At 40.5% G+C, this 21,200-nt stretch overlaps 2 protein-coding genes across 3 annotated transcripts in view; one reads left to right on the top strand and one right to left on the bottom strand.

The window, feature by feature from the left end:
* The first annotated feature begins 291 nt into the window (after nt 1-291).
* Nucleotides 292-8,593, top strand: LOC115762215 (transient receptor potential cation channel protein painless). Its single transcript, XM_030704348.1, has 4 exons — nt 292-325; nt 5,451-5,697; nt 5,752-7,749; nt 7,805-8,593. The coding sequence occupies exons 2-4, from the start codon at nt 5,479-5,481 to the stop codon at nt 8,351-8,353; spliced, it is 2,766 nt and encodes a 921-aa protein (XP_030560208.1). The 5' UTR covers nt 292-325; nt 5,451-5,478; the 3' UTR covers nt 8,354-8,593.
* A 3,640-nt stretch (nt 8,594-12,233) lies between these two features.
* LOC115762415 (sodium channel protein 60E) overlaps nt 12,234-21,200 on the bottom strand; it is a 41,853-nt gene continuing 32,886 nt past the window's right edge. The window contains exons 16-28 of one of the 2 annotated variants that reach the window (XM_030704607.1): nt 20,361-20,688; nt 20,195-20,295; nt 19,546-19,720; nt 19,148-19,444; nt 18,682-18,836; nt 17,510-17,643; nt 16,770-17,439; nt 16,321-16,680; nt 16,131-16,239; nt 15,887-16,068; nt 15,583-15,683; nt 13,141-13,380; nt 12,234-13,068 (exon numbers count right to left, since the gene is read on the bottom strand). In XM_030704607.1, the coding sequence (XP_030560467.1) occupies nt 12,527-13,068; nt 13,141-13,380; nt 15,583-15,683; nt 15,887-16,068; nt 16,131-16,239; nt 16,321-16,680; nt 16,770-17,439; nt 17,510-17,643; nt 18,682-18,836; nt 19,148-19,444; nt 19,546-19,720; nt 20,195-20,295; nt 20,361-20,688 (3,394 nt within the window). In that variant the 3' untranslated portion in view covers nt 12,234-12,526. Of the gene's footprint in view, nt 13,069-13,140; nt 13,381-14,445; nt 14,565-15,582; nt 15,684-15,886; nt 16,069-16,130; nt 16,240-16,320; nt 16,681-16,769; nt 17,440-17,509; nt 17,644-18,681; nt 18,837-19,147; nt 19,445-19,545; nt 19,721-20,194; nt 20,296-20,360; nt 20,689-21,200 lie in introns of both variants that reach the window. The other variant, XM_030704606.1, reaches the window with a different exon arrangement.

The following is a 21,200-nucleotide window of genomic DNA, read 5'->3' as shown; positions in this document are numbered from 1 at the left end:
AATTCTCCAACAAGATGAGATTCCGATTCTTCAAATATGTGATATTCTGTCATGTAACTGCTCATTTTTGTCAAAATGTAGAATTTAACGGGAATATATAGTTCAGTTTTGAGCATTTTACTGCCGAGTCTGAGGAGCTGGCATTAAATATGCCTCCATGACTCTGGCTAAAGCATACTTTTGCCTGCCTTGGGCTTATTTCAATGAAAGTCAGAGCTTGATTTTGGGGCCCAACTGGGGCTGTTGGGGACTGGCGACTTGCCACTGTCTGATCAGTTGGTCTTTGGATACTTCGGACTGCAGTTGTCTGGCGCGGAAACATTTAGTGAGTGTGTTAGAGCGAAAAATGTGGCTCGCCATTTTGTTGTGCGTGTGCCTTAAGTGGATTTCAAAAACTGACTAATTACAAAATATTCGAAAAATCTTTCGCGTGTAATTCCAACACACATGAATCACAATATGCAAATCAAATGATTTATCTTAACAAACAATATCGATGAGTCTTGGCGCGGAGAGATTTCAATAAAATGACAGTTAACCCAAAGTGAATCATGCAGAATCTGTAATGCAGATATATAATAATAAAAAAAAATGAGCAAACCGCAGCGTGCACAGTTAAGCACTTACGACCCACACAACAACAAACATATGGAGGCGGGTTAAAAAAAAGTTCAGAAACACGTTTTCAAACACATCTTAACCTCAAGGTTGAAAAAACTGCAGAAATGGGCGCCCACAAAAAAAACTCCTGCTTTGTTTTAACTGACGTTTGCAAATAATTAACAACAATTTAATGACAAATGATTCAAATGCTATTTTTTTTTTTTTGTTGCATTTTATATAAAAACTGTGACCTCATCAAGAGTTTTTCTCCAAAAATTTGGCTTGATTCGTGGGCAGCAAAAAGAAACACTTGTTGCTGCCTTTTAAGGCGAATCAACAAAGAGTTCCAGAATATCTATGCACCACCTGCAGCTACATATATATATATATATATATATATATACAGATATATTAGTTTTTCTATATATGGGTTTGAACTGTGTTCCTACCATTTGCATGTTCTTATGGCGCGCACAACGCATTTCCGTTAGGCTCAATTATGAGCACATCAATTTGAGACCCTATTTGCATATGTTTATTGCTCTATTAGCTTTCGGACATTACAATTAAATAATAGGTGCTTTAGGCATTACTTGTTTCCCCTAACCCCCCTCTGCCCCCCTTCAAATACCTTAGCTTGACGCTCTGCCTGCCGCCGGCTCATTTGCATTTGTCTTTCGCATTGGCTCCGCCCCGATTAGTTTTGTTTATATCATTTTTTTGTTTTTTGCAAGCACACAAAGGCGTAGTTTGTAGAGGGGGTTGTTGGCATAGCCTATTGATAGCCTCACCAATTGCTAGCTATTCGTATGCCACATATATATACATATATAACCGAGACTTCGTTTAATTAATTGGCAATTTGCCTAACACATCGAGATTCTCGCTAGATTTTCCAGCGGGCGTGTGCTTAATTTAATTAACTTTTAAATTATTGAAATGGGGCCCTCACTCGCTTCTACTTTAACCAGCCCACACATATATAGCTACACCCCCCCTCCCCGCCCCAACAGCTGCCACTCACCCCTTGCCTGCTCTTTTGTTATTGTAATCGGACATGGGTTTTTGTTATTGCTCTTCATGTAGGCCAGCCAATTGTTTATGGAGTGCACATCGGGTATATAAGCACTGTATATATCCACTTTAGTCGGATATGTGTGTGCGTGTGTGTGCGAGTGCGTATTGTGTTTCCACATGTAAACATTTGTGCTTTTTTCTTGTGCTCAAATGAAATTTGGCGGATGCCAACGAGAGTCAGTTCAGCATGAAGTCATGCTCAGCCCCCGAGCCAGCCACATCCATCTTAATTATGACGTTTTTTTATGATGACAATTTCGGAGATGCTTAAAGACAAGATAAAAAAAAACATAACTGTATTACTTGGCCAATGTGTTTATTATACCCTCTAGCCATGACAATGACGTGCTGCAAGTGAAGGCAGAGGCAGGCATAAAGTGTATCCATGTATTCCCCGTCTAGGCAACGCTGGAATTTTTGGTATATACGCACAATGAAGTCTCTTCTTTAAGAGCTGAAAATGTGAAAACGATCGGACAAAAATCACCAGAGTTACTTGAGAATACATTTTCCATAGCGTGGCTCTGAGAAGAGATATAGCCAGAATTTTTGGGATAAACGCACAATTAGGTCTCATCGTTAAGACGTGAAAATATGAAAACGATCTGATAAAAATTATCAGAGTTACTTGAGAATACATTTTCCATAGCGTGGCTCTGAGAGAAAGAGAGAAGCGTGTCTCCAAGAGAGAGAGAGAAAGCGAGAAGCCCTTTACAGAGTATCATTGGGGCACTCACTTATCAAATTGGATAAGCAAATTTCGAGAGCTTTACGAAATAGTTTATGGGTTTCGTGGAATTTTTCGCTTTTATAGACTCCTGGCGCTTGGCTGTGCTACATTTTTAATATGAAAAGTAAACAAATTGTTCGCTGGACTTGTGCAGCTGGCCAAAGAGTGCAATACGTAAATAAATAGCTGGCCATAAATTAGGTAAACAAAACTCGCAGTTGCCAATAAACATGTTCAACACAAACAAATTGGATCGCCGGAATGTATCTGCCCCTGCCGCCAGCTACCAGACCCAGCCCCAATCCCAGCTACCAGCTCCCAGCTCCCACAACTGACGATCACGATGCCCCGAAATTTTAGGTCACGCCTCTCCCTAGCTCTTTGGAACTCAATGGAGCTCGTCACGTAGTTCGTAAAACCAAGCCCCGGCCCAAAAATGCTGACAAACTTTAGGTTTTTATGCGATCCGTGCAATAAACTTGTCATGGAACCGAATTGCGCAAAACTTCCTCGAAGTTTAGTAATTATTTTTTTGCTTTTTTTTTTGTGTTTTTTTCTGTCTCCGGTTGCAAGAGATCTGCAAGGAAAAACTCGATGAACGAGTTTGGCAAGCTACTCCATATGCATTCCCATACGATTTGCGGATATTGCAGTTTAAGTCTGAGCTGAGATTTTAATGTGAATTCGAATGCCACAACTTTGCACTTTTACTTTTCAGATCTTAGCTCTAGAGACGCAAGTGCTGGCCAATTACTTCATTCTTTGCCTATTTGTTTGTTAAACAATGAATTCTTTTGTCAACTGACAGCATTAATTGGCTTTGTAAATACAAGTTAAGGCAAATACAGGTAATGCTTATTTGTTGACAAATTCTCTTACCGAGGTTTGCCCTTAACATTGTTGACAATTCGAAGCGGGCCGCGTCTCTTGAGGCTTTTTGGCTTTGGCTTCTCTGTTTTGCCACACTCTAGAAGGCAAGCTGCTGCTGCATTATTATTTAGTCAATTTCTGACTGGAAAACGTGAGTAGGCCCTCGCCTGGCAGCATCAAGCAGTCAAATACGATTTAACTTCAGCCAATTAACAAAGGTGATGCTGCAAATTAAGCCCAAAGTTAACTCTTGGCGGGGAGTGGGAGGGGAGGGGGGACTCTACTATTCACACTGGGGTCAAGAATTTACAATAAATAATTTGTAAAAGCTATCAAATGACGGCAGCTACTTATTACTTGTTCTCGCTGATTACTAATAGATACCTCTTGTTTCCCAGCTGCTTTGGCAGACACGTTTCTTTTTTGGCCCCACGAAATATTGAATACATAAATATTTGCAGCTGGGGAATATTCAAATTAGCCGAAAAGTCGCTGGCGTGATTAGCCGACTTCTCACACATATCAAGCCACAAAGCAGACAGGCTCCAGCAAAAAGAAGAGAAGCGCCCCCCCTCAACAGAAGATGCCGCCTTGAAATTTACGTATGCGCCGCCAAATGAATTTTGTAGAAGTGTTTTTTTTTTGTTATCTGAGCTTCGGGCTAGCAAAAATTGAAAGCGTAAAGCGTAACAAATTGATTGCTAATTGATATTGATATGTCGATTATTTTATGATTATTCTTTATGATGGTTAAAGCCGAAAGCCAAGCTGGCCAAGCTAGCTCATGGAGGCGATCACAAGGCTGGCCACGCCCACCGCATTGAATCAGCCCACATTTTGTCAGTCTCTGGCTCAATTGTTATAATTTAATAACAAATGTGAACCACAGAAAGCACTTAAAAGCGCTTTCTTTAATTACCGCAGCGCAGATTAGAAAAAAAAAACCCAATTGTACATTTATTATGTTGTATTTGAAAGGGGGGGGGGGGGGGGGGGGGGGGGGGGGATTCAGGGGATCCGCGTTAGACCAGTTTTTTGGGCAACGGTCAACGCATCAACACTTGGCTCTTGAGTTTGGCCCAAACCCCTTGTGAAAATCAACGTACCATGAAGCGTTTGTCAGCTTGTTGTTATATGCTCAAAACTTTTGTTTTGCCTCAAGGTTCCAATCCCCCATCTCTGGTAAATAAGCAAAATAGTATTTAGTACAAAGATTTGCCTCATATTACGTCTTAAATTGAATGCGGGCCTCTTCATTGTCATCCTATTCTGAGGGTCTTTCATAAACAATTGCTGTGCACTCCCCATCTATATACACAAGTACATTGCTCGTAAGCCCCACTTGAATGCGAAACACATTATAATCATAATAATAATATTATAATCATACTAAATATGCAGCTATTTATAGCTTTCAACTAAAAGATATATTCAGGCCTTATCAGTTGCGACATTCAAATTGAGTTCTTGGTTGGAAGAATTCTTTTGTGTTTCTTTCTCATTATAAATATAAATATGCGAGAGAGGGAAACAAGATAATACCCTGTACCCAGCTACCAAATTCCTCGGGGAAAGCGAATCCCAATTGTGAAATAGAAAATAGAGTCGATTACCAATTAAAACAAATATTATCTGCGTGTGTTAGGCGAGCTATACGAACAGATGGAAGGGCGCACTGGGCCCTACGACGATAATTACTGATTTCGAGAAAGCGGGAAGAGTTATCGATTGTCCAAAATTCATTTCATTTGCGTGTGCTACACGAGTCATACGGACAGACAGACGGCCAGACGAGCGGATAAGGACACTTGGACCGGTTTGAAGATCGATATTTATCGACTTGGAGAAACAGGAAAGAGTTATCGGAAATTGAAAATACTGGCAGGCAGACGGAAGGACATGAAAGTTCGGTAGTTATTGACTTCGAGAAAATTGAAAGAGCTATCGATAACTTAAATAAGGAAAATGGGAAGAGTTATCGATAAGCTAAAATAGGGAAATGGAAAGAGTTATCGATATCTTATATTAAGTAAACTGGGAAGAGTAATCGATAACCTGAAATAAGGTATACATATATACTTTACGAGGTTGGATATGCCCTCTAATGTCCCATATTGATAGAGTATTTTATCTTCAGCTTAACTCACCTCTGATTTGTCTTGCATTGCAGTTAACTCATCCCCCTACCCAGCACAAAGATGGACTTGAACGGATGCGGCTTCAGTGATCCGCAGGCTCAAATGAGCGCAGCGCTAGCCAAGCGCAGCATACGCGAATTCCAGGATGCGCTCGAGATGGGCGCCCAGCCAAATCTGCAGGACGAGAGGCACACTAGCATTTATGAGAAGGCGCTGTCCACAGCCGGCTGTGCGGAATTTGTGGAGGCCTGTCTGGCCCACGGATGCAATGTGAATCACGTGAGTAGTTGCCGATTCCGGCGCGAGCTGCAGCTAATCGGGACTCAATTGCAGATCAATCAGAAGCACAACAAGGCGGCGATCAGCTATGCCGCCGACTCCAGAGATCCGGCCAACTTGGCCGTGCTGCTGCGCCGGCCCGGCGTCCAGGTGGATCGCAAATACGCGCAGCTGACGCCGCTCAATTCGCTGGCCAAGAATCTGACAGCCGACAATGCGGATCAGGTGCGCGCCTGCATGCAGCTGCTGCTGGACTACGGCGCCTCGCCGAACGTGGTGGACCAGGGCGAGCGGACGCCTCTGCATCATGTGCTGAGCAACAACAAGATCAGGGCCGCCAAACAGGAGCTGGTGCTGCTCTTTCTGGCGCACCCCCACCTCGACATTGACAGCTATCGCAATGGCCAGGTGCGCCAGCTGCTGCAGCAACAGTATCCGGAGCTGCAGCTGCCGCCGCAGCGGGAGGCAGGCGCCGCCGGAGAGATCGACGACGAGCGGCTGCTACGCCAGCTGCGCGATGGCGATGAGTCGCAGTTCGAGCAGCTGCTCGCCGAGCATCAGCTGAACATTAGCGACAAGGACAATCTGCACAATGCCAACCAGGAGCGGTACCTGCCGCTGCTGCTCGAGTCTATCAAGCGGGGCAAACAGCGCGCCTTCGAGGCGATTCTCAACACGGGCATCAACATCAACAGCAAGGCGCCGGGCGAGGTGACTACGCCCCTGGAGCTGGCCATCATTTGGGGCAATTGGCGTGCGCTGGAGAAGCTGCTGCAGCATCCGGAGCTGAAGCTGGCGCCGCGCAGCTCGCTGCTGAATGCAGTCATCAGCAGGCTGGAGGAGCAGCCGCTGGATGACTTCTGCGATCATCAGCGCTGCTTTGAGCTGCTGCTGGCCAGCGATCGGGTGGACATCAATGAGTTGGACGCCAGTGGCCAGGTGCCGCTTTACTATGCGGTCAAGTATCGCAACGAGAAGGCGGTGCGTACGCTGCTCCATCATGGCGCCTACATTGGCACCCGGAGCACCTTCGACGAGCTGGCCATACAGGACATGTCGCCGGAGCTGCTCGAGCAGCATTTTGACTCCTGCATTACCACCAATGCCCAGAAGGCGGGCGCCCAAAACTTTGAGATTGTCATCAACTACATGAACCTGATCCGTCAGCAGCCGGCGCCGGCGCAGTCGGGCAAGCTGCGCGCCTCCCAGCTGGAGGATGAAATGACACCGATTGCATATATAGCCAAGTCCAAGGAGCTGCGTCATTTGCTGCAGCATCCGTTGATCTCGAGCTTTTTGTTTCTCAAATGGCATCGCCTCTCGGTCATATTCTATGTCAACTTTCTGCTCTACACGCTCTTCACGGCCTCCATCATCACGCACACCCTGCTCAAGTTTCATGAGAGCGAGCACACGGCTCTCACCGCGCTCTTTGGTCTGTTCTCCTGGCTGGGCATTGTCTATCTGATTATCCGGGAGATTATACAGTTACTGATGGCGCCGCTGCTGTACTTCTGCTCTCTGACCAATCTCATGGAGCTGTTGCTCATCGTGCTGTCCATACTGACATGCATTGAGTCCAGCTACGATAAGGAGACGCAGCGCGTCCTTGCCGTCTTTACCATACTGCTGGTCGCCTTGGAGTTTTGCCTGCTGGTCGGCTCGCTGCCCGTGCTGTCCATATCGACGCACATGCTCATGCTGCGCGCCGTCTCCAGCAGTTTCAGCAAGTGCTTTGCCCTCTACTCGATCTTTGTGCTGACCTTCAGTTTGTGCTTCTACATACTCTTCGGCAAGCCTCAAGATCAGCCCGATCAGCCTGCTTCGGAACCGTCAGCAGCTGTGAAGAAGGAGGAAGATGGGCACTTCAATACCTTCTCGGTGCCGATTGAGGCTTTGATCAAGACCATTGTCATGCTGACGGGCGAGTTCGATGCCGGCGATATCAAGTTCGACAGCATTTACACCTACTTCATCTTCCTGCTGTTCGTCTTCTTCATGACCATTGTGCTCTTCAATCTGCTCAACGGTCTGGCCGTCTCCGATACGCAGGTAAGCCGGGCAAAAAATGCTCCAAATCCAAATACAAGATACCAATTCTTTGCAGGCTATCAAGGCTCAGGCGGAGCTGAATGGCGCCATCTGCCGCACCAACACGCTGACGCGGTACGAGCAGGTGCTGACGGGTCGCAATGGACGCACCGGGTTCATTGTAAACATAGAGCCCGTGCGCAGCATTTGCCAGCGACTGATGAACATCTATCCGAACTATTTGTGTGTGCGCCAGATCTCCGTGCTGCCCAATGATGGCAACAAGGTGCTCATACCCATCACGGATGCCTACGAGCTCAAGGAGCTGAGCAATGCCCATGGCAACGGTAAGAGCCGAGCCAGCTTCCAGCCGCTGGCCACAAATGCGGAGCAGCAGAAGAAGCTGCTCGATCCGCCGCTGAAGCTGCTGCCCTGCAGCTGCTCGGCGCTGACGGGGCGATGCTCCAAGATTGATAATCGCACCGTGAAGCTGGCGCTGGCCGTCATCGATCAGAAGTCCAGCGTGGAGCAGAGGCGTCAGCGCGAGCAGATCAACGAGCGACGTCTCCAGCACATGGAACAGAAGCTGGAGCACATACTGCAGCTGCTCCAGAACAGGGATTAGCCGGATACCAGTGCCTAGATAGGATATAGAGATCATCCACAGCCACGTCCGAGTCCTGCTTGCTTTGTAGTCAGAAATGGTTTTATTAACATACGAATATATAAATATAATGAAATTTAACAAAACCCTTAAGAGCTATTAACTGAATGCAAATAATCTCTATTACGATCTGTCCAATATATATACTCTATATATATACAATTGAAAAACTAAAACTGAAAACAATTTGTTTTGCTATTTTGTTTATAATGTTTCTCCCTCTTCTCTCTGCTTGTTATTGTTTATAAATAATTATGTATTCAACAAATTCTCTGGTTCTCTTTGATTTTGGATATACCATATGTATATATCTTTCCTTCTAACATTCAGTTTTCAGTTAAAAATTGGTATTTTCTGTTTTTGGGTTCGACATCAGTTAATAAATTTTGACTTTTTGATAAGTATACGCATAAGTATTTAGTATAAGTATAATGATTATATAATATTTAGACAATAAATATTGTATAAACGAATGTCTTTACCCGAGTAAATATATATTTTATTGCGAATGTTAGCATTATGTTTTCACGGCTGATATGATTCGGTTCAATATCTGACGCTATATATATATATATTATCATTAATGATCTGTAGCTGGCCAACTAATACATAAGTATGTATATATATATATATAAATCGATTGGCTATGAGGAGCGTGACGGATCAAAACAAATCAATTTTATGGCTCTTAACGAGGCCAATTGAAACAAATGAGCGATGGTTAAAACTAATTTGTTATAAACAATGTGCTAATAATGAAGTTTCTGATCGGTTTTATGGATTGATTTGTCTTTGATCCGTGTTGCAGTTTTTTTGTTTTTCTTTTGAGCGCAGCTATGAATATAATATATATATATATATATTATAATTTGAAGCTATGCGGCTATTAAGTTAAAGTTAAGTTACATTTGTTTATATTTAGGCTGAGGACTAAAAACGCATTGCTAATATCAAAAAACTGTACGCTTAACGCATTAACAACATTTTTTTTCTTTTAGCGGCAAATTAAAAATAATTGACATTGTTTGCAGAGCATGTTTAAACAATTTGTATGCCCGCCTCACTTATTATTTATTATTTTTATTATAATTATTATATACTTTATGTTTGATATATATGAAACGTTAACTTTTTTGAACCTCAACGCGTTAAATGTACAACAAATAAAATCGTGTATTCGTATTCTGTAAGGCATGCCTAATCAAACCAGCTGTACTGTACTTAATTGTTATTAACTATATGTACACATACAATTTATAGGTAATTCATGTATTTGCATTTGCATTTGTTGTTGTATTATTTTTATTTTCTTCTTTTTTTTTTTTTTAGAACCTGTTCGGTCCGCTGCACTGCGGTGCTATGAGCTATGGTTAAATGCATAGGACTGTTTTGTTGTTGTTCTTTTTTGCTTCTGCTGTGTTTGGTACATTGTTCGATTTTTGGACTTCTATGGGTCTGCCCATGGGATCTATGGGAACTGCAGCGTGGGGTTTTTTTTTTGTTAAATTTTGTTAATTTGTTTGGATTTGAAGCTCTGGCCCCTGGCACAGGTTGCGTATTAATAATATATGCCTCCGTTCGTTTTATTGTCGTTATACTCTATGACTAAATAAAATGTTATCGTGTTTTGGGCTTATTTTTAACTATAGACGCGATTATGCCAGCCTAATCAAAAGAGTACATTTTAGTTAAGCAATTATTTTAATATTAAAGACACAATTCAAATTAAAGCTTGTTCATTTTTTTTTTGTTTTTGTTGTTGCTGGTTTCTATTGCTATCATTTCTGTTTTATGTACAAATCGAAATATGAGTTCTATTGTAAAAACTACATTATGGTACAATACACATATATATATATATATACATAATTATGTGTATATGTATATATATATGGGTATGCATGTATAATAATTGTTGCAAATGGTTTTTATGCCTATGTACCAATTATAAATATCACTTAATTGACGAGTGTTTGGTTTCTGTCTGTTGTATTCAATTAAATATTACAATTATTATTCATTTCATATTCATTTTTAGCAAATTTGTTAACAATTCTAATTAAAAGTTATATGATCTTAGATTTTGTCATTTGTTTGTGTAAAAATTGCAGTTAAAATCACAAGTGTGTACGTCTTTGTTTGTATTTGTTTGTCTTTGTTTTTTTTTTTTTTTTTGTTGTTGTTCTTGGAGAAAACAATTTAGTTGGTACCATAATTTCAATTTTTCATCAATCGCCGTCTGATTGTCTGTTGTTTAGTTAGAGATTAGAGTATAGAAGTGTCTGTGTTAAGAGGGGCTAGTTATACTGTTCGATGTTAAAACTTAATATATGATTGCATGCAGCTAAGTAAACACAATCCATTTGTGATCTCACAGAAAGTTTCTTCGAAACTTTGGCCGAGGCCCAATAAAATAGAATACAAATATAAGTATATATTTAAATATAGTTAGTAATAATTAATGTATATATATTGTATGTATATATATATATCATCAATGTTTTGTGGAAGCTTGTATAGAAGAGCATTTATGCAATTTTGATTTCACAATTAGTTAGACTAAATACAAAGAAAAAAAAACAACATTTGGTAAGTACACGATATAGCGTTTAGTTTCCGTACAATAAAAGTTCTCACTGGTACACAATGCACATGGCTTAGGTAGGACTGCGGCTCAAATGGCCTGTAAGTTTGGTACGTTTATAGGTATTACGGAATATAGATTATGTTATGGTAGTGTGGGTTAATGAGTGAGTAAATGTTTAAGCAAATGCCCGACTGGGCATTTACTGGATTAAATTGTTTTCGATTGCTTTTTTGTTTTCGGTTTTTGGAATTTTTTTTGAAATCACTTGACTTTGTTTTTTGTTTGGCTATAGTTTGAGTTGTTCTTGTTCTTCATCTAGAATTTGTTTTGAGAAATAATGCGAGTATTGAAAAACTATCGTATAATACTTCTCATTTTTTTTTTTTTTGTACTTATACACTCGGTATGGCTATTATATATATATAATCTAATCGAACGGAAAGAGAGTTTGGAAAATAGGGAAAACCTGTCGTAAATATTTCATTCAATTGTCGCTAACTAATTTTTATAAATAACGTATGCTTGTTTTTTTTTTTAGATAGAATGTTTGCTATGAATAGTTATGTATGTATATAATTAGCTTTAAAATACTTCCTTTGGCATATGTACAAGTACATATATATATATATTAATATATTATATATATATATATATATGTATTTATTGCATTGAAGAAAAACAAACTCTATCTTTACGAATACGGGCCTAAGTCTACGACGCGATTGTTAGTTACAATATGTATGTAGGTATATATCTACGTATGTATCGTATCGTATTGTATTGTATTGTATTGTATTGTATTGTATAATTAATTAAAAAACAACCTTTAAAATATCTTCGAAATCGGTCACTTGGCTGACTGATTGATTGATTGACTGACTGACTGACTGACTGATAGACTGACATAACGAAAAACCAACCAATTAGTTAGTACCTATTTATACATAACTATATCATATATCAAGTTAATGTTAATGTTAATGTTAAATTTTACCATTAATGTTAGTGTTTTAATTTGATTTGAGTATTACAACGTGTACGCACTGTACGGGTTAATGCACGTTTTGTTAACACAGAGTTTATATTGATTTCGTAAACTAAACTAGGACTAGGACTAGGACTAGGCTACACTTGGCTGGACGCACAGCGCACTGTTGCCAAGACTTATATATATTTATATATATATATATGATATAAACATTGGATAGTTCTGTTTAAGTATCGTATAAAGCGACTACGTATATATATATATATATATATATATATATTAATCGACTAGAATAACAAAGGGGCAAACGTTCGCCCCGTGCCTAGCTCTAAGCAATTAAAAATACTCGCCCATACGCACATTGAATGTGCTCTCAGACTGGAGATTGTCAACTTGGACGCTGCCCGACGGCACCAGTTGACTGGCTAGCTGTTGAGGTGCTGCTGCTGGCGCTGCTGCTGCAGCTGCTCGTCTCGCTGCTGCTACTGCTGCTGCTAACCCTACCTGTGTGCTGCTTCTGTTCCGGCTGTGGCAGCTGCGCTTCCATGTTAACTGAAGGTCATCTCTGTTTATCTTCGGCATCGGGCGGCGCTTGCGGCTGCTCCTCCAATGGGACTATATCATTTGTATTATCAAGATTGGACTCGGGATTGTAGTCATAGAACACTTGCGATGTATCGCCCTGCACATTTACATCGATGGGCGCATCCACATCGATCTTCGGCGGCTGGGGCGGCGTATAGGCAGCATTTGGATAGCTGCTGTCAGTGCTGAAATCGCCACGTGGCGGCTCCTTTGGGCTGTCGACCATTATTTGTACCGTGGGCATTAGACTGCTGTCCATGGCGCTCTCGGATGAGCCTGTGCTGATCCGTATTTGCGGAGGTTTTGGCTTCTCATGACCATTGCCGTTTGTCGAGCCATGGCCAGGCGATGATAGGCTACACTCGTCCTCCTCCTTATACTCCTCGCTCTCGCGATGCACCAGCACATGCACCAGCGTCGCATTGTCCGGCCGCAGGCCGAGTGCATGCACGTGCGGATGCGTTTGCTGCTCCGGCGATGGCTTCGTCACAATCACCTCCGGTGCCGGAGCCTCCGCTGGAAGGGTGCAAAAAAGGGAAACACATGAGTCTGACTGCTCCAGGGTATAAAGTAACGGTTCACACATACAGACATAAGCGTTCTTGTTAACTCTTAAAGCGCTTTGTGCTGACAAACCTCTTTCTAGGGGCGGTTTCTTGCGTATAAAACTAGACGCGCGCTTACGCGTTGGAGTTGGCGCCACCGGTTGTTGGTGCTGGTGTTGCGTTTGCTTGTCACTTTCAACGTTGGTGGCGCTAGCAGAGACGGAGGCGGAGGCAGAGGCGGATGTGGAGGTTGAGGTTGTGGTGTTGTTGGTGTTCATTGCAGCTGTTGTTGGTGAAATGCTCGCATTAGTGACAAACAATTGTGATTAGCACAGTATACAAAAGGAATGTGTCATACGGGGCAAAGATTAAAGTTTATTCAAATCGGGATTAATAGAGTAGTAAATAGTATGTGAGTAGCAGGTAAGTAGTAAGTAATAGGTAAGTAGTAGATAAGTAGATGAGTAGTAGGTAAGTAGGAGATAAGTAGTAAGTAATGCGTAAATAGTAGGTATGTAGTGAGTATGTGATTATGTAGTAGATCAGTTATAGTAAGAAGGTACTAAATAGGTAGTACATATCAGTAAGTAGTCAGTATATAGCAAGAAGTCGGCGTATATGCAGTAAGTGGTGAGAAAGTAGTTGGCAAGTAGTAAGTAATGAGTGATGAGTAATAAGCAATGGGTAAATAGTAGGTACTAGTTCTGTAATATTCAAAAGGTAGTAAATAGTCGTAGTCAATATGTAGTAGGGTGTAAGTAGTCAGTAAGTTGTATATAAATGGTTCATAGGTAATAAAAAACACTAAATAAATAAAAATGATTAAGTAGGCAGTATATAGTCGGTCAATAGTTATTAGTATAAAAAGTAAGTGGTTTAGCAATTAGTGAGTATTGGGAATTTAGTTGGTAAGTAGTAAGATCTCAAGGGAGGTGTACTTAAAAAGTAAGTAGTATTCACGTAAGTAAAAGTGAAGATATTGAAAGAGTATGTCATGAGGTAAACGATTAATAAATTGCAGGTGTCTGTACAACGATGAGATTTGATTGGCAAAAGCAACGTTTGATGTGCGATTATCACAATGTTAAAGACTCGAGAGAGATAAAGAGAGAGACTTAAAATCCACATGATAATGATTCATATATAAATTTATATACTGAGTACATGTTAGACGTATGTGCGCATAGATAATATATAATTAATTGTTGGTGCAGTCTATGTTGGCGGCTATGTACAAGAGAATATATACACAAACATTGATTGATTGATTGATTGATTGATTGATAGTGATAGATAGTTTGATTGAGTGGATTTGTTGGCTGTGTTTAAGGCACTTGTCAATAATTACTTTTTCTATGTACTGAAGGTGAGGTTAAGCTGTCATCGACAGCATCCTGATGACGCAAAAAGAAATTATAAAAGCTTCGGCGACGATTTGCTCTAGGCGCTTCCACAAATATGCTACCGCTAATGATAGTAATTGGAAATGATAATCGATAGAAAAGAAAACCATAAATTTTAATTGATATTCATTCGTAATTAGAAACTGTAGAATATAGAGATAATTATGACAGATAATAGGATACAGATACGTGTCAAAAATACTCTGTATCTTTGCAATTTTTTGACGAAATTACGGATTCAAGTTGTCATAGAACTGTACAAAAAAGCTGCAATTTAATAAGCTGTACATTCTTATAATACAGGATATGTGGTAGTGTATACAGTTGGATTGCTCAATTTGGTGTAGGGTATTTTATTTTGGGAAAGCGATATTCAAAGTGTTCTCTGGCTTCAAAGATCGCTGATGATAATTTTTAAAGGCGTGTTTTTTGGTACGAATGAAATGCTGCTACATTAAAGGCATAAACTATATAATTTATAATGATAATCGTGATAGATCTTAGAGGGCAAGCAGCGGCTAGGCAACTCAGAAGATAATCAACTAAAATTACACATACAACGAATTTTTTTTTTTTTTGATTCAGAGAGAACTTTACGAACGATTTTCGCTTAGAGAGCACTACTTACAAATCATAAATTTGATAATTTTATAATTTCAGAACTAGAACTTCAAATAGTTTTTTATTTGTTGTAAAAGTAGAGTTTTTTTTGTTATAGAGCATTTGCAGCAATGAGAGAAACTGTTTATATTTAACTTTTGGAATCGATTTGTTTTGGTTTTGCTTTGCTGAATGAGGCGCGATTTTGATGTAAAAACTAACTATAAGTCGACTTGTACGAGTACTGGGTAAATATTATTATCATATAAAGATATATGTCATATATATATATATATATATAGAGAGAGAGAGAGAGAGAGAGAGCGAGAGAGTTATATGCGAGTGAGCTGGTGGCGGCGAGTTATTGAAGAGAACTTAAAAGCAAAATTGAGAGATTGCTATTGTAGTTTTGTTTGTTGTTATTGTTATTGTTATTGTTGTTATAGTTGTTGTTAGCCAACTGGTATGAGCATTGCCTTTACCTAAATAATTTAAGCCATTCGGCTGGGAGCCACTTCTTAAAACGGCTGTGACCATATCGGCGAGCAAGGACTCATAGTTTAGGGAGATACAAGAGGATATGCTAAAAATAGGGCTCAAGTTCATATATATTGTGGAACACAGAGTACGTTAGAATTTCATTTTTTTGATCAATGTTGCTGTTTGCTGTTCATGATTGTGAAAGCCTTTCGTCTAAAAATTGCATTTCGAAACACGCATATGAATATTTATGCGTGTGTGTGTGTGTTTTTGTGTGTGTGTGTGTGTATGGATGAGTTTAAATACCGTTTGCCCAGCTCATCGCTCTGCTGTTTAATATCCTTGACCACATCATCGGCGCCCGAGACGAGCATAAGCGGCAGATTAAGCCAGGGTCCGGCCAGCTCGCTGAGATCGGAGCCATCCGAGGCGCGCGAAGATTTACGCGAGGAGGCGCGACTGGAGCAGGCTGTGCCGCGACGGCTCACCTGAGAAAAAAGGAGGGGAATGAGTAAAGAGAATATTTTAGATGCCCAAGCACATTACTCACCTGCAGATGGAAGAAATTGAGCGCGGAGAGCTTTGATTGCCAGCCGCCAGGGCTGGACGTTTGCGTTGCGCTGTCGCCAGAATTGGAGCGTTCCTTTTCCAGCTTGCGGCTGTGAAAGAACAGTGAGATTATGAATTATATATATATAATATATATATATAGGTTAACTAGCTGCTGCTATTGTTAGTACCGCAAATAGTCCTTCCAGCCGGTCTGTATGGTCTTGGCTGCCTTTTCCTGGCGCTTCCAGATCCGCGTCGACGAAACAATTTCCAATTCTTTGCGTGTTGGAAACTGTTTCTTGAACTTGACATCCATTTGTTCCTGCAACTGTTTGAAGTTATCGGTCTCCTCGACATGACCTAGCACGTGCTTAACTAGCGCGTGCAAAATGTCGAGACAGTGTATTTTATTGCCCTTAGAGATGGGCAGATTAAATGACACTAAAGCGACATTATTGGGCTTCGAGATGCCCAATGGTGGATCGAGTGAGGCAATAAAATCGGACAGTTGCGAGAAGTGTATAAATTGGGTGGCATGTGGATCATATCTGAAACGAAATCAATTGAAAATCAGGTCAATGATTCACACCGTCTAAATGGTTAAAGCCGGCTCGCGAACATTTGGCAAGTAGCTTACTTGGACCAACGTATGTAAAACATTTCCAAGTCATCTTCAACAATGCCAATCTCCTCCTCCTGATGCGCCTGATTGAAATTCTCCAGAATGATGGCAATGTACATGTTAATCACAATCATATAACTGATTATAATGAAGCTCGTGAAGTAGGTGATCGCCAGCAGCGGATGGCCGCAATCGCCGTTCGTCTGCCTATTGAAGAACGGATCACAGACCGGCGGCTGTATCATCAGGGACTCCAGTACATCGTTCCAGCCCGCCGAGGTCATCAGGCGAAACAACAGCTGCATGCTGCGCCCAAATGTCTGAAAGTTTACCATATCATCCAAGGCGCCCTGCAGCTTCACATGGCCGAATAGCGACATGCCCAGTATGGCATAGATAAACGTTATCAGCCCAAGCAGGGCGCCAATATTGAAGAGCGCCGGCAGCGAAACGACCAAAGCGAACAGCAGCTTGCGTATGCCCTTGGCAGCCTTGATCAGGCGCAGGATGCGTCCAATGCGAAAGACGCGCACCACACGCAACAGCGTCGGGCTGATGGGCAAATCGATCATAATGTCCTCCATAAGTATGCCGAAGATGGAGGCCAGCACCAGCAGGAAGTCAAACACATTCCAAGGCACCGTGAAGTAATGATAACGCAGCCCCACAATCTTAACGATGGCCTCTGTGAAAACATGTACATTGTAGCATATAAAAGTATGACAAATGGATGGATTAAGGGTATTCCCACTTACCGAGCCCAAAGACAGTGGTGAAAAATGCATTGCTCACTTCCAATATAAAGAATACGGCATGGGGCTGATCGTAGTGCTCAATGCCCATGGTAAGCATATTTAGAAAAATCAGTACAAAGATCGCTATTTCGAATCTGCATAAATTGATCGATGACGATTCGTATACATGGTGGATATAATGGCGGACACAAACACCAAAGTATATGAAATTATAAACAGATATTTGTTAAGTAAATGAGTTTGATCAAAAATAATCTACAGACACAAACTTCGTGCGTGCCGAAGTGCAGATGCTGCTCAAAATCGAAGCTACAAATATTTTTATATATACAAATTCATTTGAGTAGCATACGCTAAGACTAGAGCTAGTTAAATATATACATGCTTAACAGATATCAGAGCTGCAAGCCGAATTTTAATTAATATTTCATTTTAACTACGAGTAGCCAAATCGTATCACGAATCAAACGCTTTTACTTGGATTTGTCTAAAACGAGTGAAACCGGCTTCACGAACCGTTCCCAAAGTCAAGGTGTTTGCTTGAACCGTAAACCGAACCAGCGACCTTTCCTTTTGGCTTCGCCCTATCTCTAACCTACTTTTCATCAGCTTGCAGCCTTGATATAGATATATATTTATAATATAACATAATATAGTATAAAATAGTAACATAGATTAAAAGGAACCCCCACTAAATATGCCAGATCTGTAACTAGTTACTTTATAGAGCATGCCCACACTTCACAAAGTGCGTTAGTTTACAAATATTGTAATGCATTAGGAAACATTTATATATATACGGATATTCATAAGATTAGTGCTCTAAAACATCTATATAAACATCGGATTGGAAAAGTTGTAGTTGCATTGCGACTTTTGGCGACTTTGGGCGACTTCTTTGGCAAGTTTAAAGAAGCAGCCAACAAACCAGCCTTTGAAACATCATCAAATGCGGAGAATGTGAAGTGTTCAAATGGATTTTATCACCAAATCAAAAAGTATTTAAATTTTATATATATAGACAGAGAGAGAGAGAGAGAGTGTGTGTGCCTAACCAGAGTATTATAAGACTAACAGTAAGTATATAATTAAAACTATAGTTAAATTTATATAGAAGTAAGCAATTTGTTTGGGTTTTGCAGAAAACCGCTTTTGTTGGTTATTTTGTTTACCTTCTCGAATTGGATAAATCATAAAACATAGCTAAAAAATGATTTATAGGTCGCTTAATAACTTTCTGTGGTTTCTTTCGTCCCAATTTTTTCATAGCGGTGTAATAATGTTTTTGAGATTCGGTGAGAAACATTTCCAACACTCCTCCTTCATACTATAAAAGTGATGAGAATAGAATGAACATTTATTTATATATACAAATACATACAATACACAATTAATAAATAAATCAAATGATAGACACACACACACACGCACACGCTAGTTATAAAACATCGATAACTGAAAGAACAGCAACAATTGGGGAGAGGGTATATAGATTATGTATTGTACAGTTCGTTTCAGTTCAGGTGAGGTGAGGTATAAAGGTATAGAGGTAGTTGGAGAGGTAGTTGCTTTATGTACAGATAAACAAATGCATAGCTTGATTGTGGCTGGAGCAGGAGCTTAGGCCACATGGCTTACCTTCTTCTTGAGCATATTGAAGTTATCAATGATAACTCCAATGAACAGATTGAGCGTAAAGAACGATCCGCACACAATAAATATAACAAAATAAATATACGCATATAAATTGGCCTCGCGCTGCGGCTGCAGATCAACGCCACGCGCATCCACAGCATCCGCCATCACCTCCATCCAGCCCTCAAAGGTGGCCACCTGCAGCAGCGCCAGGTAGCCCATGCCCACATGATCGAAGGTGATTTTTGAATTGATCCACGTGTAGTTCTGCTCGATGCAGTCCCACTTATCGTTGACCTCCTGTAAGTTGCAAATGGAAAACATATTAATTGGTGCTTGGGCAATGTGGTTGGGTAATTGGGATTCGCCTGCTTGGGGCGGTGTCTGTTCGGCATACTTACAGTAATTGGCAGCAATTCGCCCAATTCATTGACGCATTTGAAAAATTTACCACCAAAGAATTGTACACCCATTATTGAGAAAATTAACCAAAAAACTAAACAAACCAAAAGTACATTGAAAATTGATGGTATTGCATACATGAGAGCATTTACTACAATCCGCATTCCTTGCCACCTGGAATAGAAATGTTTTATGAAATGCTAAATTGTTACGGGATTGGGATCGGACTACAATACATAAAGGCCGATTATAAATATATATAGAGGAATGTGCTTTCGTTTCTCATCTGTTCAAAAAATCTACACATAATATTTATATATATATATCAACTATATACAATAGTGTTAACTGCTTATTTACAATGTTTACAAGGTTGTTATAAACTATATTCGTTAGCTATGTACATAAGTTGGTGGACATGACAGTGTGAACTACAAATAGATTTCTATTCGAAATTCATAAAGAAGACGAGATTGTATTAAAGCTCGGGCAACGCTTATGCCGAATCGTTTAAAGAAATAAGATACATACAAGAAAATGGAAACCTACGTGGACAGAGAGCTTACTTCATTAGTTTAGCATTAAGAGAAATCTCGCTTATCAGCAGTTGGTGCAATCTAAACCTAGACGATCCGGCCGGCTACTTACCTAGAGATTGCTCTCAGTGGACGCAGGGCGCGCAGGGTGCGCAGCGAGCGCAGGACCTTAAGGTTCTCATTCTCTTCAATGAGAAGCGAGAAAACGGAGACCTGGCCAAAAGATAAATACACACAAATGTATATAAGTATAAGAGGCATATATATTTATTACTTACAAACACTATGATAAAATCGAGTATGGTCCAAAAGCTGGTAAAATATTTGGAGAAGCCCAGCGCCAGCCACTTGAGCACCATTTCCAGTACAAAGATCAGGCTAAAGGAGAAATTCGTCCAGTAGAGCACACGCTTTAGCGTCTTATTGCTATCCAAATAGATGTCCTCGAAGCAGAGCGTAATACTCGACGCAAAGATCAACACTAGCACAAACCACTCAAAGGCTGGAGTATCGACAACCGTCAAGACAGCCGTTCGCACGCGTGTCCAATGCTTGGCGCTCGGTGTGTCCATGCACGACATGAACCAGGGACAGCGGAAGTAAAAGCTGCATTAAAACATTTCAAATTATTAATTGATATTATTAAATGCCATCCAAACAAAATTGTAACATATGTAAACATATTCAATCTAACCAAATTAAATCTAAAAATTTCGATATAGACATGGATCAAAACTTCCCAATCCCATAACTCGGTCAAAACTCAACCGATTTTCACGAAGTTGGACTTTTTATTCATGGTTTTGCCCCCACCTTAAAATGGCATTCAAATCTGACAACCCAATTTTGGGTCCAAATTCATGTAAATATTGTACCCTCAAAATTTCGATATAGACATGGATCAAAACTTCCCAATCCCATAACTCGGTCAAAACTCAACCGATTTTCACGAAGTTGGACTCTTTATTCATGGTTTTGCTCCCACTTTAAAATGGCATTCAAATCTGACAACCCAATCCAAATTCAAGTAAATATTGTACCCTCAAAATTTCGATATAGACATGGATCAAAACTTCCCAACCCCATAACTCGGTCAAAACTCAACCGATTTTTACGAA

Source organism: Drosophila novamexicana, unplaced genomic scaffold (genome assembly GCF_003285875.2).
Source record: "Drosophila novamexicana strain 15010-1031.04,08,12 unplaced genomic scaffold, DnovRS2.1 tig00000564-arrow-pilon, whole genome shotgun sequence".
Classification (NCBI taxonomy): domain Eukaryota; kingdom Metazoa; phylum Arthropoda; class Insecta; order Diptera; family Drosophilidae; genus Drosophila; species Drosophila novamexicana.
The sequence above is the reverse complement of the archived record's forward strand: the minus strand, read 5'-3'. Positions and strand labels throughout refer to the sequence as shown.